The 18,150-nt window shown below is 34.7% G+C and overlaps 1 protein-coding gene across 1 annotated transcript in view; it reads right to left on the bottom strand.

Moving 5' to 3' along the window:
• SPMIP7 (sperm microtubule inner protein 7) overlaps window positions 1-18,150 on the bottom strand; it is a 57,342-nt gene that overhangs the window by 30,863 nt on the left and 8,329 nt on the right. The window contains exons 3-4 of the mRNA XM_068550330.1: window positions 16,180-16,277; window positions 1,217-1,293 (exon numbers count right to left, since the gene is read on the bottom strand). Coding sequence (XP_068406431.1) covers window positions 1,217-1,293; window positions 16,180-16,277 — 175 coding nt within the window. The remainder of the gene's footprint in view (window positions 1-1,216; window positions 1,294-16,179; window positions 16,278-18,150) is intronic.

The raw sequence follows: 18,150 nt of genomic DNA, 5'->3' as shown, positions 1-18,150 counted from the left end.
CACTTGGATGTCTAATGAGCATCTTTATATTCAGCACATCTAAAACTGACCTCTGATCTTTCCCTCCAGACCTGCTCCACCTGCCTTCATCTTGATAAATGATGGCTTCAGTCCCTCCAGCTGCAGAGCTCTAAACCTTGGAATCATTCTCCATGCCTCTTTCTTTCAGACTCACAATCTCCAGTCTGGAAACTGTGTTGACTCTGCTCTCAAAATGTATCCAGAGGCCAGCAGCTGTTACAACTTCCTACCACGCTCCTCCAAAACGCCATTATCTCTGACCTAGATGACAGCAGCAACCTTCTACCTGGTCTCCCAGCTTCTCCCCTCACCCAGTCCACTTTGAACCCAGCAGCCACCATGACTACTTTGATACACAAGTCTGATCTGGCCACTTCACTGCTAACACCCTACTGTTTACAATCTCTTCAAGTGCCCAGCAAGATCTGGTCCCTGGGCACTCCCTGACCTCTTCTTTTGCTACCCCTCTCTTACTTCACTGTAGACCCCTGGCCTTTGCTTTTCCTTGACATCTCAATCACACTTCTGACACAGGGCTTTTGCTCTACGTTCCCTTTGACTGGGAAGTAGTCAATCCAGATATCGGCAAATCACTCACTTCCAAGTTCCTGCTCAAATCTCATCGCTCAAGGAGGCCTACCCAGACCTCCTAGTTATTATGGAAGCCTGTTACTCCACACAGGACACTCTTGATATTCTTATCCTGTTCTATTTTTTCTCTCCTATTTTTTCATTGACTCATCACCTTCTAAGATATGATCTATTTACTTATTACGTTTGTGGCTTATTGTCCGTCTCCCTTTAGAGTGAGTGCTCATTGGACGAGTCTTTTATTCACTGGTGAATCTCACAGCCTAGGGCATGGACACATAACAGATACTCTATATGATTTTCGACTGAGTAAAAAAGTTCTCCTTCAAACTTCTCTGCTCTCATTTTCTATGATGCTGTACCCTTATCTCATCCTCTCTCTCTGAGCCTTTCCTTTCTGTTTTGGTTTTATTTTTCTATTAAATATAGGTTTTCTTCCTTTAACTGTTTATTTTAGCAATCAATGTAAGTAAGTAAAGAATTGTGTCTGATAGTCTTTGAATTCCTCACAGGATCCAGGATATTGTGGACACAAAGGAGATGTGTTATTAAGGAAAAAAGAAATACATTTTTAAATCAAATTCTATTGGGGAAAAATGCTTACTTTTGTGTAGAGGACTTGTAAAATGAGTCTTTTGCATTATATTTCTTGTTTGATTGTAAAGATGGTTCTCCATCATCCTAGAAGGGGTGAATAATAAGTTTAAAAAGATTAGATGTAAATGAAAATTGCTAATGTTTTCTATACACCATGCTTTCTTTTTCTCTCTTTCTGCATTTTTCTTCTTTCAAAGCACATCTTGGATCCACTGGATTTAATGCTTTCTTACTTTCCTCTATTGTCTTGGAAATTTACATTGTGTGTGTGTGTGTGTGTGTGTACTCCTACTAATTAAATTAAAACTTACAAATATATGTTATTCTACTCATTTCTGATTTTTGGCTTAATAAATTTTTAAGATTGAAATGTATGTAATTAATTTTAGACCTTTCTTGCTTTCTAATATAGACACAAAAGACTAATTTTTTCTTCTTAGCACGGTTTTAACTCCTTTATACAAAATTTGATACGTTTCATTTTCAAATTTATCATTCAGTTTAAAACATTTTCTAATTTCTCCTGTGATTTCGTCTTTGACCCATGGATTATTTAGAATTGTGGTGTTTAATTTAAAAATATTTGATGCTTTCCTAGACATCTTATAGTTATTTATTTTTAATTTAACTCTGTGGTGGTTTGAGAACATATATAGTAAATTACAGTCACTGATTTTTGAATGCTAAAAAAATCTTGCAATCCTGGAATAATCCCCACTTAGTTGTGATGTATCATCCTTTTTATATATTACCAAATTCAATTTAGTAAAATTTTGCTAAGGATTTTTTTGTCTGTTCATATCAGACTAAGTTTTGTTGTAATATCTTTTTCATATTTTGGTGACAGGCTTCTTTTGTCCTCAAATATATTATTTGGGTAAAATGATATTATTTCTTCCTTAAATATCTGATCTTACTCATCAGTAGAACTATCTAGCCCTGGAGTTTTTTCTGTAGAAAGTGTTTTGATAATCAATTAAACTATTTAATAGATATAGGGCTACTCAGACTTTCTTATTATGTCAGTTTTGTTGTGTTTTCAAGGAATTTGCTCATCTTAGCTAAGTTGTCAGATTGACTGGCATAAAGTTGTTTATCACATCCTTTATTAAAAAAATAAACTGTATTGAGGTATAATATACTGCAATGAACTAAATTCGATAAATGCATACAATTTGATGGGATATTATAGCTGTGTATACCCATGAAAACACAACATACAAGATTCAGAGCATTTATATTTTGCAGAAGTATTTCTCATGCCCCTTTGCATCCATATCTCTCCCTGTTCCCAGGCGAGGGCAACAAATGATCTGCTTTTTGTCACTCTATATTGGTTTGCCTTTTTAGAGCTTTATTTAAATAGAATCAGTTGGTATGTAATATTTTGTTTCTGGTTACTTTCATTCAGTATAATGATTTTGAGATTCATTCATGTTGTTGCATGTATCAGTAGATTTTTATTGCTGAATACTATTCCATTCTATGACTATGCTACAATTTGTTCATACTTTCACATGCACGTGAACATTTGTTTCCACATTTTGGCAATTATGAATAAAGCTGCTTTGAATATTTATGTCCAAGTCATTGTGTGGACATACATTTAAATTTGTCTTGGGTAAATATCTAGGAGTAGAATGGCTGGGACACTTGATAGGTGTATGTTTAACTTCTAAACAAAGTGTTAAAGAGTTTTCAAATTATCTGTAATGTTTCACAATCCCGCCAGCAATGTGTGAGAGTTCCAGTGTTCTGGATCCTTATCAACACCTGGAATTTTCAGTCTTTTAAATTTTAGCCTTTGTGGGGATATACTGTTTTTCACTAATGACTCAGCATGTTGAACATCTTTTCATGTGTTTTTTAGCCATTCTTATTTTTTTGTGAAGTGTCTGTTCAGATTTTTTGTTCATTTTGCACTTGGGTTGTTCGTCTTGTTATTGATTGATTTTAAGAGGTTTTTACACATTATAGATACAAATCCTTTGTCATATATGTGATTGTGAATATTTTCCCATTGCGTGGCTTGCTGTTTCATTTTCTTAACAATGCATTTTGAAAATCTAAATATTTAAAAAAATTTACAATCTTAATTTTATATTGAAGCCTATTATCCATTTTAAGGTTAATTTTTGGTATATTTTAATATAGTAAAACTTGATTTTTTTCCCCATAGGATATCTAGTTGTTTTAGTAATATATTAAGACTTCCCTTTCTTCACTAAAATGCCTTGGCACGTTAAAAAAATCAAATGTCAATATATTTGGTGGCTCCACTTCTGGACTCTTTTTTATGTTCCATTAATCTGTATCTATCATGTTCCCTTTGGTACTGATTATTCTAACTTTATAGTAAGACTTGAAATCAGGTGGCATAAATCCTCCAAGTTTATTCTTCTTATTCAAAATTGTTTTAGCTATTTTAGGTTTCCATTTTATATTGATTTTATAATCAGCTTCCCAATTTCTTCAAAAGTGCCTCTTAAGATTTTGATGGAGTTTGCATTGAAACTATCTATACATCAACTGGGGAAGCATTAACATACTAACAATAATAAGTCTTTCAGTCCATAAACCTGGTTTGCTTTCCATTTATTTAGGTCTTCTTTAATTGATTTCATTCAGCGATGTACTCTAGTTGTCAGTGAAGAAAATGTGCATGTGTTTCACTAAATTCTATGTTGATTTTGGCCCTATTGTAAACAGAATCTTTTGAAATTTCATTTTCCAATTGTTGGCTTCTGATATGCACAAATACAATTGGTTTTTGTATATTAACAATAAACCTATGCCTTTAATAAATTCAGTTATTACTTTTAGTAGTTGTTTTGAAGATTCCTGAGGATTTTCTGTAAATATTATGTCATCTCTATGTAAAGATAGATTTGTTTCTTCCTTTCCAATATTTATAACTTCTACCTCTCTTCCTTACCCTGCTGCAATAGCCATTACCTCCATTGGATGGAAAATAAAAGTGGTAAGAGCAGGCATTTTTGTCTTGTGCCTGATTTTAGAGAAAGAAAATTGTCTTTCATCATTACTTTAGCCTTAGCTTATCACAGATGCCCTAAATATCAGGTTGAGGAAGTCCCCCTATAAATCTAATTTGTTGAGAGTTTTATTACAAATGAATATTGATTTTTCCCTTCTTCCTAAGAATAGTCTTGGTTATTTCTGATTCTTTGGTTTCTGTATCCATTTTATAAAGAAATTTTCAATTTCCACAAATATACAGATAGGATACTGATTGAAATTGCATTGAAACTATAAATCAACTTAGAAAGGTCTAAAAAAACTTTAAATGTTGAGCCTTCTAATCCAGATAATAGTATATTTCTCTATCTATTTGGGTATTTTAAAATTTCTCTCAATACACTTACTAGTTTTGCCACAGGGTTCTTGAATATGTTTTGTTAGATTTATTACTCAATAGTTAATAATGTTGATGCAATTTTAAATGATAGCTTAAACTTTTAAAAAATGTTCTGCTTCTCACTGATATTTAGAATACAATTAATGATTTTATAATAATATTTATTTCTAGAAACCTTATTACACTCATTTTTAAATTTTAGTAAGTTAACTGCAGATTTAATTGGATTTTTAACATGCATAATCATATTATCAAGAATAATAGATTTGTTTAATGCTTTCTAAGTTTTATACTGTTTTTATGTTTCTTTGATTTGGCTGGCTAGGAACTCCAATGTGTAGAGTTCAAATATTGTTTGATTTACCTTTTTATAGATATCTATTGTTAATTTGAGGATGATTTTCAGTTCTTTTCATCAAACTTTTTTCTTTTTTTGCGTATGTTTAGATGAGTATATGACTTTTCTACTGTGATACAGTTAGTTATGTTCACCAATTTCCTAAAGTTAAGCAAATCTTACATTGCTGGGGTAGACTTAACTTTATCATGATGTAGTAACCACGTGCTATATTGCTAGACCCTAAACATGTGTGTACATCTTCAGTCTTTACCTGATACCTTTCATTACTGATTTCTACCTTAATTCATTTGCAATCAGAGCGTATTCTGTGTATAATTTCAATTCTTTTAATTTATTGATTTGCTTTATGTCCCAGAATACAATTTACCTTGGTGAATCCTCTGTGTGAATTGAAAAGAATTCCTATTCTGCTGTTGTTGTGTGGACTAGACCAAGTAGGTCAAGTCAATAATGTTTTTTTATATCTTCTTTTTATACCTTCTTTATCTTCACTTTTTTTTCTGTCTACCTTTTCTATCAGTTACTAAGAATGGCGTGCTTAAATCTCTGATAGTGATTGTGGATCTGCTTTTCAGTTCCATCAGTATTTGCTTCATGTATTTGAGTTGCATTATTAGGTCATTTTATAAATTGACCTTCTTTATCATCATGGAATATCTATGTGGTAAAATTTCTTGTTCTGAAATCTACTTCGTTTGATATTATTACAGATATTTCTGTTTTCTTTAACTCTTTTTTGTGCAGTATATATTTTCCCATCTTAAACTTTTATCTATTTCTATTTAACATGGTTTTCTTGTAGCCAGAATATAGTTGGGTATTAATTTTTTTATCCAACATAAAAATTGCTGACTTTAAATTTAATTATATATAGTTAGAATCAATATAACAATTGACATAATTTGGTTTAAATCTAGATTTATTTACTATTTGTTTCACCTGCTCCTTTTCCTTTTGCATTACTTTGTTTTGGATTAGTTAAGGTAATTTTTTTCCTCTTTACAATTTAATTTTATCTCTGTCTATTAGCTTTCTTTCTTTCTCTCTTTCCTTCCTTCCTTCCTTCCTTTCTCTCTCTCTCTCTCTCTCTCTCTCTTTCTTTCATCATGGTCACTCTAGGATTTACAATACACATCTTTAATTCTAGGGTTTACAGTATATTACACCATTTCACAAATGGTGTAAAAATTACAACAGCATATCGCCATTTACATCCTGACATTCCCTGGGTTACTGTTATACAGTTTACTCCTACATATGCTATAACCTCTAACTACTTGTAATGGTTGTTTCTTTAACAGTCAGTATACTTTAACTAACTTAAAAACAAAACATAGCATTTTATTTTTACCCACATATTTACCATTTCTGTTGATCTCAAATCCATTTCATTGTGAAAACTCAAATTTCCATATACTTTAGTTTTTTCTATCTAAAGAACTTCCTTTATGTCTGCTAGCAATGAATTTTCTCAGCTTGGTTTTTCTGAAAATGTCCTTGTGTGTTTTGACTTTATTTTTGAAATGTGTTATTTCTGGTTAAAGTATTCTTAGTTGATTTTGTTAAAATTTAAAATGTGTCTTCATTTTATTCTGGCTTGCACAGATTCTGACAAGAAACCTACTGTTATTCTTACATGTGTTCCTCTGTACATAATTTCTTTTCTCTAACTATTTTAGGATTTTCTCTTTATCACTGTTTTTCCACAATGTGGTAGCTCTGCATGGTTTTATTTATCTTTACTCAGCTTGACATTGGCTGAATTTTTGGGGTCTGAAGATTTATGATTTTCTTCAGTTAGGAACAATTTGGGCCATTATTTCCCCAAATATTTTTCTCCCACCTTCCTTTTTTCCCTGGAATTCCAATTACATGTATGTTAGACTGCTCGACACTGTCCCACAGCTGACTGATGCTTTGTTAATTTTCTCTCTGTATTTCATGTTCGAGTTTCTACTGCTATGTCTTTAATTTCACGACCTTTTATTCTGCAGTGTCTAATCTGCTCTTGAAGCTACCCATTTATCTTTCATTTTAGACACGGTGTTTTTCTCTAGAAGTCCTTTTGAGTCTTGTTTGTATGGCCCATTTTCCACGTCATCATGGTTGTGGTCTCCTCTACATCCTGAATGTAGGGAACACATTTCTAATAGTTGCTTGACCATATCCCTGTCTGCTTGTTTCCTCATGTCTGTCACTTCTGTGTCTGGCATTACTGACTTACTTTTTCTCCTGACTGTGGGTAATATTTTTCTTCTCCTTTGCATAAAAATTAATTTTTAATTGAGTTTTGCTTATTTTGGATGTTAGTTTATTGGTTGCTAGAACTTATTTTAATACTTAAATAGTGTTCGATTCTGTTCCAGCACAAAGTTCAGTACTTGAAATCAGTTGGGTGCTTTTGAGGGTTGCTTTTAAGCTTTGTTCATTAAAGTCCAGAGGAAGCTTTAGAGTAGGGCTAACTAAGCCTGACTACAGAGGTGACATCCTTCTGAAGCATCCACCTGACATCCCATGAACTAAAAAGTTTCTTCCTTCTACTTTGTGGGGACATGGACATCCCCTGCCTGTTTGAGCTTCAGAAAATGATCATGCCAGTTCTTTATGATAGGTGTTTCCTCAGCTTTGGTAGTTTCCCCTTAAGGAGGCACAGATCAGTGCTCAAAGATCTGCTCATTCTCTCTCCCAGATCTCCAGAGCCCCCTCTCTGTAGCTCCCTCCTCCCTGGTATCCTACTCTGCAAATTCTGCTTGACTTGCCCCTCACCCCCAGAACACCGATCTCTGTTTCCTCAACTGCATGAGAGTGTGAAGCTTTGTATGGATTTCCCTTCCCTGGACTGTGGTTTAGAAACTGTCTCCGGGTAGTAAGCCAGTACGATTGTGGAGTTCACACTGTTTTTGTTCCTTCCGCAGAGAGCTCAGTACTTCATTGCCTCTTGTCTAGTGTCTGGAAGCCATTATTTCTCATAATTTGTTCAGTTTTCTACATTATTAAGGCAGGATAGTTGAGTGCATGTTACTCCATCTCCTGTACTTCATTAATTTCTTCTGTTATCTTTTTTCTCACCTTGTACTATTGTTGGTTTCCTTTGCTGTCCATTTTCTAGCTTTTTGAGAAGGGATTTTCATTCATAAAGAAAGGTGCTACTGGTGTTTAGTGGGGAGAAGCCAGGAATGCTGCTAATCAGCCTACACTGCACAAAATCTCCCCCACAGCAAAGAATTATCCAGCCCAAAATGTCATTGTGCCAAAGTTGAGAAACCCTGGTTTAACATATTATTTCCGTTCTATCATTTAGTTTTTCTTCAGGGACTCCAATTATAAATATATTCTTTCTTCTTTGCTTATCTTCCTTTTCAACCATTTTCACTCAGATATTTTAAACTAATTCTTCATTCTTCTTCTCTTGGATGTTTTCCTGCCTTTCTTCAATGTCCCCATTAAATTTTTATTTTAATTAAATCTTATTTAATTTTAGTTTCCTTGGGCATCATGTAATTAGAAATTAGGTCTTAATTTCTAAATGAATTTTCCTTCTTTTATTTCACCTAAAATTTTATTTGTAAATCTTTGAATTTCTTTTTGCAGGCAATTTTCATATTCTCAAATGCTTGCTTGAAAATATATAATAAACTTCAGAGTGTTATATTACAATTTTTTCTTTATAGTTGATTTGGGGAGGAATTTTCTTCACTAAAGTATTTTGATTCTTGTTTTCTGTTTTATTACAGTTTTCTTTAATTCATTCTGTGAATTTTGTGTGGTTTAATATTTGTAGTTCAATGGTACCCTCTTCTGTCAGTGTAGCAAAGTACAGTTTCTTTAATAAAGTTTTTTCCTTACCTTAGTTGACTGTTACCAGAGGGGTTGTATAATCTCCAATTAAATAATTCTTTTTGCCTTTCAGGATCTTAAATTTTCCTCTTTTCCTTCTTTTTTTTCCTTTTACCCTTCTTCTCCTACACAATCGATTCCTTTCAGGAACTGCCATCTCAGATCACATGTTCTTTTAACTCCTTCTCTGTAGACTTAGACTTTAGACTTAGACATTATCTGTATTTTTAGTCTTAGACTTTGTCTATTTATCCATGGTTTTGACCAATTTTAAGCTGGCTTCTGTCTACCATGTAATTTTTCCAAAGCTGTCCTCATTTACCAAAAAAGCATTTCTGTTGAGATGTTGAGACATGACTTGTTAGGATTTTCTGTTCTCTTTTCTTTTGAACTTGCAGTAATTTGAAATCTAGAATTTCTCTGTCTTCTAGTTATGGTGATGGTAAGGTTTTTGTATACTGTCATTTGTCTTGTTCTGCACTGTTTTTGAGGCTATGTGGGGATGCAGTTTTATGAGGTCACCATTATATTTGGCTTCCCCAAAGTTATATTTTTTTGTTCTTCTTGATTGACATTGGCAGATATTTATCAATTGTTTTTCAATGAACCAACCTGTGGCCTTGGTGTTCTTTTAAAATATACGTTTGTTTTCTCTTTTGTTATTTCTCATTTTATCTTTATTATATCCTCCATTCAACTTAAAAAACTGACTATTATTTTTTCTCATTTTGAGATGGATGCTTGCTTAGTTCTTAAATTTTCAGGTTTTCTTCTGTTACAACATATTCATTTAAGATTATATATTTTCCTTCAGGCACTGTTATAGTTGCATTCCCACACATGTTGCTACAATAATTCTATTTTATTTTATTATTTTATTACTTTTAGTGATAATTTTTGTTTTTATCCCTTAGAAGTGTGTATACAAGGAAACTAAAAGTAAATGAACACCAACATTTACAATTCCAGATCCCTTCCTTTTTTAGAATTAGCAGTAGTCAAATTAATATGAAGAACCTGGAGGAGGCCAGGTAGCAGAAAAATATATAAACTATTGACCTAAATATCTTGACAACTATGTAACTATTAGAAAATCACTTATTTCTCTCTGGGTTTGTTTCGTCATCTGTTAAATGAAACTTCAGAATTGTATGATTCTTACTGAAGTAGTTACAGATGAAATTATATGATGCCTGGAATTTTCTTTAAAATAACTGAGTGAGTTTAGGATGGGAGTATAGATTATATAAAATTGGCCAAATAATAACTGCTGAAGGGTACATAGGAGCTCTTTACATTATTGCCTCTACCTTTGTATATGTTTGAAATTTCCCATAAGTTTTAAAATTAATAATATTTTAAGAAGAAACGGTTGATTCTTTGCCTCTCATTTTCACAAATTTTACTGCAAGAGGCAAGTACTATCTGGGAGCTACACACAAAACCAAGATCACAGGCAACATCTTCAAAATGTTAAAAAGAATAAACCATGTTTAATCTGAACAGAGTCGATAATCTTCATATTGGATGTGTACTATTTTTAAAAACTGATGGTCTTGATTTGTTTTTCACAGATCATGAGAACCAGTCCATCCTGACCATGTAAGTGATTTTTTTCTTCTTCTCTGGTTTGTGGTGATTGTCTTAGATATTGACAATGTAAGCTGTAGTTCTGATCTATTCTCTCATTTCTGTTTGACAGTGGAGAATCTGGGGCAGGAAAGACTGTGAACACAGAGAAGCGTGTCATCCAGTACTTTGCAACAATTGCAGTTACTGGAGAGAAGAAGGATGAAACTGGTAAAGTGCAGGTGGGTTTGATTGGTGTGTCAGAATCAAGACTGTCAGGGCGCTCAGGAAGCCCAGATGTGAGGACTGCTCTTGTCTTTGCAGGGGGCTCTGGAAGATCAAATCATCAATGCCAACCCCCTGCTGGAGGCCTTTGGCAACGCCAAGACCGTGAGGAATGACAACTCCTCTCGCTTTGTGAGTCTCTGGGTCACAGAGGGTTTTCTCAGGACTTAAATGCCCAAAAAGGCATGTATGAGTTATTATTCAATCTCTTCTTACTCGTGCACTTCCAGTTTTGTATGTAACGTCACCTTTTTCACTTGCAAGGGTAAATTCTTCAGGATCCACTTCGGTACCACAGGGAAACTGGCTTCTGACCTGATCCAAGTCCCTTCTGCCATGTCTGTATCTCCTGTAGTCTGGGGATGATTTGTAACTTGCCCTGTCTCCAGGTTTTCTTCAAAGCTGGCCTCCTGGGTCTTCAGTCAGGGACACTCACCGGCTCCAGGCTGGTCCCAACCATGGCGGAATCACTTCTGGCCTTTCTTTCCCTGGAGGTGCACTCCTCCCGTGAACGATTTTGTTTTTTAAATTGAAGTACAGTTGATGTACAACATTATATAATCTACAGGTGTACAATACAGTGATTCACAATTTTTAAAGGTTATACTCCATTTATAGTTATTGTAAGATATTGGCTATATTCCTTGTGTTGTACAACATTTTATTATTCAGTTCAAGATATTTTCTAGTTTCCTTTATGATTTCTTCTTTGGCCCATCACTCATTCATAAATACATTTTTATATTTCCAAATGCATGATTTTCTAAGGTGTTTTGACCTGTCATAATAGTCTTGTGGGCAAAGAATATACTTTGTATGACTTAAAACATTTGAAATATTTTTAGACTTGTTTTATGGCATAGTATGTGTAAATTTTTGTAAATGGTCCTTGCATAAAGATTTATTTATGTATGTCTATTAGGTTGAGTTGTTAATTGTGCTGTTTTATTCTACTATATCTAGGTCCAGTATATCTATATGTACTATATTCCCCAGTATCCTGTTGTCCTGTTAATTGGCACACAGTTTATGATGATTCCTATCAGCCTGAGTCATTAGCAAATATATCAGTGCCTTTGCAGATAAAAATCCATGTTTAGCATAGAGGTCGCCCAAATAAACCTAACATTGTTAGTGTTATGTACTACTAAAAAATATGAAATCTTTGACAAATCAATTGCTGCTACATCAATATAATTTCTACATCTTTTCTGAAGATTACACATAAACATGGGTAAGAATAAGAGCTGTGTGAGAGATGGAGCAAACAAGCAAATAAAACCAATGGATCTACTGTCAAAAAGGAGGCATGTAGAAATGCAAAATCACATCAATTTTTTATTTCTAAAAAGTATTCTAAATTACAATTGACTACAATTCATTTAAAATATTTTAGATTGTGAGCTTTTCAGTAATTTACAAGATCTGTCACAATTACCTGTTTTCTGTGGGTAATGTATTGATAAAGTTGGTGAGTGATGTGTGGATAAGATTGGTCCTCCTCTAGTTTTAGGGGCAAAGATTCTGAAATCTGTCATTTCCTATTGTTCTTCATCAAGAAGGTAACTAAATCTTTCCTAGCAGGGTCTGAATTTATGTCTCCCCATTTTCTGGTGGTTCATATTATTGTTCGTCATCATCTTGGTTTATCATGTCATTGGTATCATGGCACAGTTTTTCATTGGAATCTGGATTTTTCTCAAATACACAATCTCTTCCACTTCCTGATTGGTCTTGTAAGCTGTCACTTCTATGTTATGTAGCTTCAATTTCTTTATGAAATGTTTCAGTTTCCAGGTCCTCAAATTTATCATCTACATCATTTCCTAATAAGTATTCATTTTCTAGTAGCTATTCTTCTGCTGGTACGTCTTCTGTCTCTGTTCTCTGAATGTTTTGTGTGTACTATTTCATAAAGAGGTGATTAAATTTGATCTTTGACTTCATCTCTAGTGCTCTTGGAATCTGATTCAATGGGAACCTCTACTAATAAATCTAGATATTTTCTAGATTCTTCTGACAAGACTAATAACATTGAAGGAGATCTCTCTTTATGTCCTGATACTTTAGCATCATTCACATTAAGATCCTCCATCACCAACAATATCATGTTTCAATTTCCTAGAATTTCTTCATGTTCAACAAGACCTAACAAAAGATAACAACTGATGCCCAGATTCTAAACAATGCAATTACCATAAACAATGTGAAGAAATAACTTTCAAAAATTTCCTTCTTTCCATTTTTGTGTCTTCTGTGCTTTGTCTGTCTTTTGAGACTCTTGCTGCCATTTTTGTTGGTGCTAGGGCTGACAGCAACAGCTGCTGCTGCTGCTGTCATGATTGGCTTACTATAATTAATCCTTAATGTACAGCAGAATATGTGAGGGGATGCCGCAGGGAACTCCATAAATAAACAGCAGTGGATATGATAATTGTGTCTTCACATGTTGCTTCTATCCTATTCTCTTACACATCTAGGATTCCAAATAAACATATGTTTTTCTTTTTCACTGTATCCTCTATGATTTTTACTCTCCCTTTGGTATTTTCCATCTTTTTGTAAATTTGTGCATCATCAAGAGTATTTTCCTCTCTTTTATCTACTGTTCTCCAATCCTCTCTTTAACTGTGTCTAATCTGCTACAGCACCCATCTACCTTATTCTTTGCTTACTGTATTTTTCAGTTCTGGTACTACATTTTTCTCACTTTTCTAATTTTGCATTTTATAATTTCTAACTTATTTACAAAAATTTTGAGCTTATCTTTTTTTTCTTTTTGAACATTTTATGCATATTTCCAACGTCTAGAATCAATTTTTGTCTCTCTTTGTTTTCTCTCATTTCTGCTGATTCTCATTCACAGTGTCCTTTCTCTTTATGTGTTTGGTTACTGTTGATTGTGTGTTAAACATTATATTTTAAAAGTTATTGACAGAAATAATTTGAGGCTTGGTAATTAATATACTACCATCCTCCAAAGAAGTTTTATTTGTATGTGTCTGGATTCTGGGAATGATAGCCATCTAGGATCACCTTAATACCAGTTCAAGACTTGGTTTTCTCTTTTATTGTGAAGCAACTGTAGTCTGTTCAAGGCTTTTTACTATTGATCTTCCCTTACTTCTAAGGTGAAAGCCTTCAGGTGTAGTGGGTGGTTTTCAAAGATCAGTTCTAATTTTTGATGTTTTATACCCACGAAGCTAGGAAATGTTCAGGTAAAGTTTAGTTTCCCTTTCCAGAACAGCAAATTCCTGTAAGGCCGAAGTGACCCTAAGTGATGGCTTAAATTTTAGAGTTTCTACCCTCTCATTGGCCCAGTAATTTCTCTCTACCTTATTAGCTTTTTGATATTAAAAAAAATGTTAATCCAGTTGTTTTTCCATTGGAAGTACTGTCCCATGTTACTTAGCTCCCACTACTGGTAGTAAAATATCAAGATTTTGTCACAAAGGTCTAAGCTTATTTTAAATTTAAATAAGTATGCTCTATAAGCTTTTGCAGGACAAGCACAAACTTCAGAATTCTAATTCTACAATAGATATCTAAGTAAAGCATGTAGACTTGATATAAATTTGTAGACTTAGATGGAAAAAAAAGGCATTAATGCCTTCAATTTCTTATAATGTTCCCTTTCATTTGCTTTCACAGGACTTACCAGAAGGAGCAATAGACTCTTTGAAGAGTCTGGAGATGGAATAAGTGAAACTAACAAATACAAATTTTCTTTACCCGTGTAACCAAATTCTGCCTTTTATCTGAATTTAGAATAGCTCAAAACAGGTCAAATCTCCCTCATTTCTAATGCTATAATTTTCTTATAGAGAAAAATGCATAGACAAGGAAAGACATGAAGCCCTGGCATGGGTGGATGGCATCTTGAGTAAAGGAGGCACTGGTGACATTTATTTTGAATGACCTTTTTATTCCATGGCCATATACCCTAGTACATGATTTGTGGGAGGTATGCTCCATTCCTCTTTGTGGTAAAATTAGAAAAGGCAAAGGGAGAGGTGGGGAAAGAGGGAAAAGAAGAAATCAATCTGAATGTCTAACTACAGATAATTTATCAGGCAGATCAACTTTAGGAAGGAGTACATACAAGAGTAACAGAAATGGAAATTGACTCCTTGAAAGCATCCGTATCTTTACTGCTAATAGGCATGGGTTTCTTTTTGGAGTGATGAAAGAGTTCTAAAATTAGATTGTGGCAATGGTTGTACAATTCAGTGAATATCCTAAAAAAAAGAAGAAAACCCCCCACTGAATTGAACACTTCAAATGGGCAAACTTTATGGTGTGTAAAACATACCTCACTAAAGCTGTTTTTTTTTTTTTTTTTAATCCCTTGTCATATCTATGTATTCCTTGGGGAGTCTTCAAGTAATTTAAATATCATGGGTTTGGAATCTATTAATCCACATAGATTAGACATATTCAGACATATGTCTAGGTTTAGACATATATCTAGGTTCAGATATATATCTACGTTCAGACATATATCTAGGTTTAAAGTTTGTGGTCAAAAGTCAGTTGCTTAACATCACAGGACTTCAGATTTCTCAAATAATATGGGGATAACAACACTGTCTTGTCCAGAAGCAGGGACTCAAGCACAATTTTTGTTCAATTAATACATGGTGGGAGTGCTCTAGGTGAAGTGCAGGATACAACAAGGAAAAGACACTAGTGGGAATGTGGTTTCAGCTGAAGTCTAGCTTTATTCTGTTTCTTCAAGGAAGTCAGTCATTGGCCAAAGCCTGAGTGGTCAGTGTGGGAGGGTGTAGTGTCCAGCTGGCAGCTGGCAGACATTTAGTGGCCATTGCCCACTGCCACTGGGGAGGGTGCACTTGCCAGTAGAGGGACCTGTGTTGGGCACTACCATCATCTACTACTCATTCCTCTTCCATAGTACTGTTCTGTTGTAGGGATGCACAGACATACATAATATACAATGACTGTGAACTTCTACACAGTGCCTGGCACATAAGGAGTACTTTATAAATGGTAGCTATTTTTTTAAAAAACTTTTTATTTTATATTTGGAGTATTGTTGATTAGCAATGTTGTGTTAGCTTCAGATGTACAGCAAAGTGATTCAGTTATACATATACATGTATCTATTCTTTATCAAATTCTTTTCCCATTTAGGTTGTAACATAATATTGAGCAGAGTTCCCTGTGCTATACAGTAGGTCCTTATTGGTTACCTATTTTAAATATAGCAGTGAGTACACGTCAGTCCCAAACTTCCTAACTATTCTTCCCCCCCCCCCCCCACCCTTCCCCTCTGGTAACCATAAGTTTGTTCTCTAAGTCTGTGAGTCTGTTTCTGTTTTGTAAATAAGTTCATTTGTATCTTTTTTTTTTTTTTTAGATTCTGCATATAAGCAATATCATATGATATTTCTCTTTCTCTATCTGACTTACTTCACTCAGTATGCGTAGCTATTTTTTACAGGGCATAAAATATCAAATACACAGACAAGGAAATAAATTGATTACAAATACTACATAACGCTATGCAGTGAGAAAATCTTACAGTACGTGTTGCTTCCTCATCAAATGTATATAGGTGATTTACTGAGTATTCTTCATGATGAGGTTGTAAGGCAGTAACTTTCAGTGGGCTTGTCCAACCTGAAAACAAAAATGTATGTGCTTTGGTTACATATGTACGAAATACAAACGTACACAATGCAATAGGAATTTCTTCTTCCACCAGAAATACTTCCTACTAGAAAGCTAAACTGTGTGGTATTGATTTTTCCATGGATTGTCTAACAATTTTTCTCAGCAGTGAGAACAGAAGCGCTCTGGAATTTATGTGTTAGATTAATTAGTGTACAATTATTTGTTATGTATTATTTATTATTGGAAGAGATCTCTTGGGCACTATTAATCTGTGCATGTGCACGCAGACAGGTTGGGGATGGTGGTGACACAAAGGAGTTTACTATGTAGATAATTCAACCTAATGATAAGAGACGAGCAAATATAAAAGCTGCCTCCAACAGATATTTACCTCACCACAAATGGAAGCAGATGAATATATAAAGATGGAACACAGGTTTCCTGGTTTTGAGGTGCTCATGAACAAATGGAAAAGACAGACATGTAAGTAGATAATTTCAATATATTGTGGTGACTGTGATAATTGTTGAGCTCTGAGTGCTGTGGGAGTGCAGAGGAGGGACATCTAATCCAGCCAGATTGTAGGGAATTAGGAACATCTTCCTGAAGATAAGACCTGACCTCATCTTGACAATTGAGTATGACTTGGATAACAAAGGGGAAATGGAGGAAGAAGAGTCATTCCAGATGGGGGAACAGTATGTACAATGGTAGGCTTGCCCTGTGAGAGCAACATCACAACTCTTACTGAAGGTTGGGTATAGCTACATCTTGAAATGGCAGCCAGGGAATGGTGGAAGATGAACAAAAGAGGTAGGCCAATGTCAGGACATGAAAGCCTGGGACCTATCCGCCTTGGTAGGTCTTAATCAGAGAGATTGATAACTTTGGCAAATTACTCTGGTTTGGACAGGGGACTAGTGTAGGTGAAGATAATGGTTGTACCATAGAGATCCTTTTCTTACCCCATGGGGTCTTCTAACTTGGTCCTCTACATTTTAGCTTTGCCCCATGAATTAATCTAACTCAGCAAAGGATGAACTTTAAAATGTTAAAATTGGGAGCTAACTGGACAGTACAGAGATATTTAAGCATAGGTGAGATGAATTGTGAGAGGGATTTGGGATAACACAGGAGCACCCTGGTCACCATGGATAGCAATCTGGTGAAGCTCCATAACAGACTACAGCAATACTTGGGGCTTAATAATGTATACGCTTCCTGGCTAAGGTGCCACTGTGACCTCGTGAGTTATTTGACCCCCGAGTCTTATTTTTCTTACCTTTAATGATTGCTGTCAGAGTTTTAAAAACTACCATTAATGTATTTAAAGGAATTGGCAAATTTCTGGCATGCAGTTTATAACATTTATTAATTCTCAGTTAGCAGTTGTAACATTATTAGTACCTATAGTAGTAATGTAGTAATATCATCTTCATAATGATGATGTTGATTCAGTCAATATTTGACCAATCAGGACAGAACCTGCAAACTCAGAAGTGGCAATGAAGGGCTGGAGAACGGGGGACCCTCTGTGGATTCTGAAGGTAAGTGAGAGAGAGTAGTAAGTGAGAAGGCCTTGACACAGCACTGCTGACTGTGAAGATGGAGCAGGCCACGTGAGAAGACTCCAGGAGCAGAGTGCATCCCCTGTTGCCAAAGAGCAAGGAAATGGGCGCCTCCGATGTCAGGGACTATATTCTGCACAGTTGGAATGAGCCCCAAAGTAGATTTCTCCCCAGACCCTCCAGATATGAACAAAGAGCACACCTTGACTTTGGCAGTTGGATCTCAAATAGAGAACACAGTTAAGCCTGCTCAGGTTTTTGACCCACAAACTTGTCAGTAATAAATGGCCTTTGTTTAAAGGTGCTAAGTT

The sequence above is a fragment of the Eschrichtius robustus genome, chromosome 8 (genome assembly GCF_028021215.1).
Source record: "Eschrichtius robustus isolate mEscRob2 chromosome 8, mEscRob2.pri, whole genome shotgun sequence".
Lineage (NCBI taxonomy): Eukaryota > Metazoa > Chordata > Mammalia > Artiodactyla > Eschrichtiidae > Eschrichtius > Eschrichtius robustus.
The sequence above is the reverse complement of the archived record's forward strand: the minus strand, read 5'-3'. Positions and strand labels throughout refer to the sequence as shown.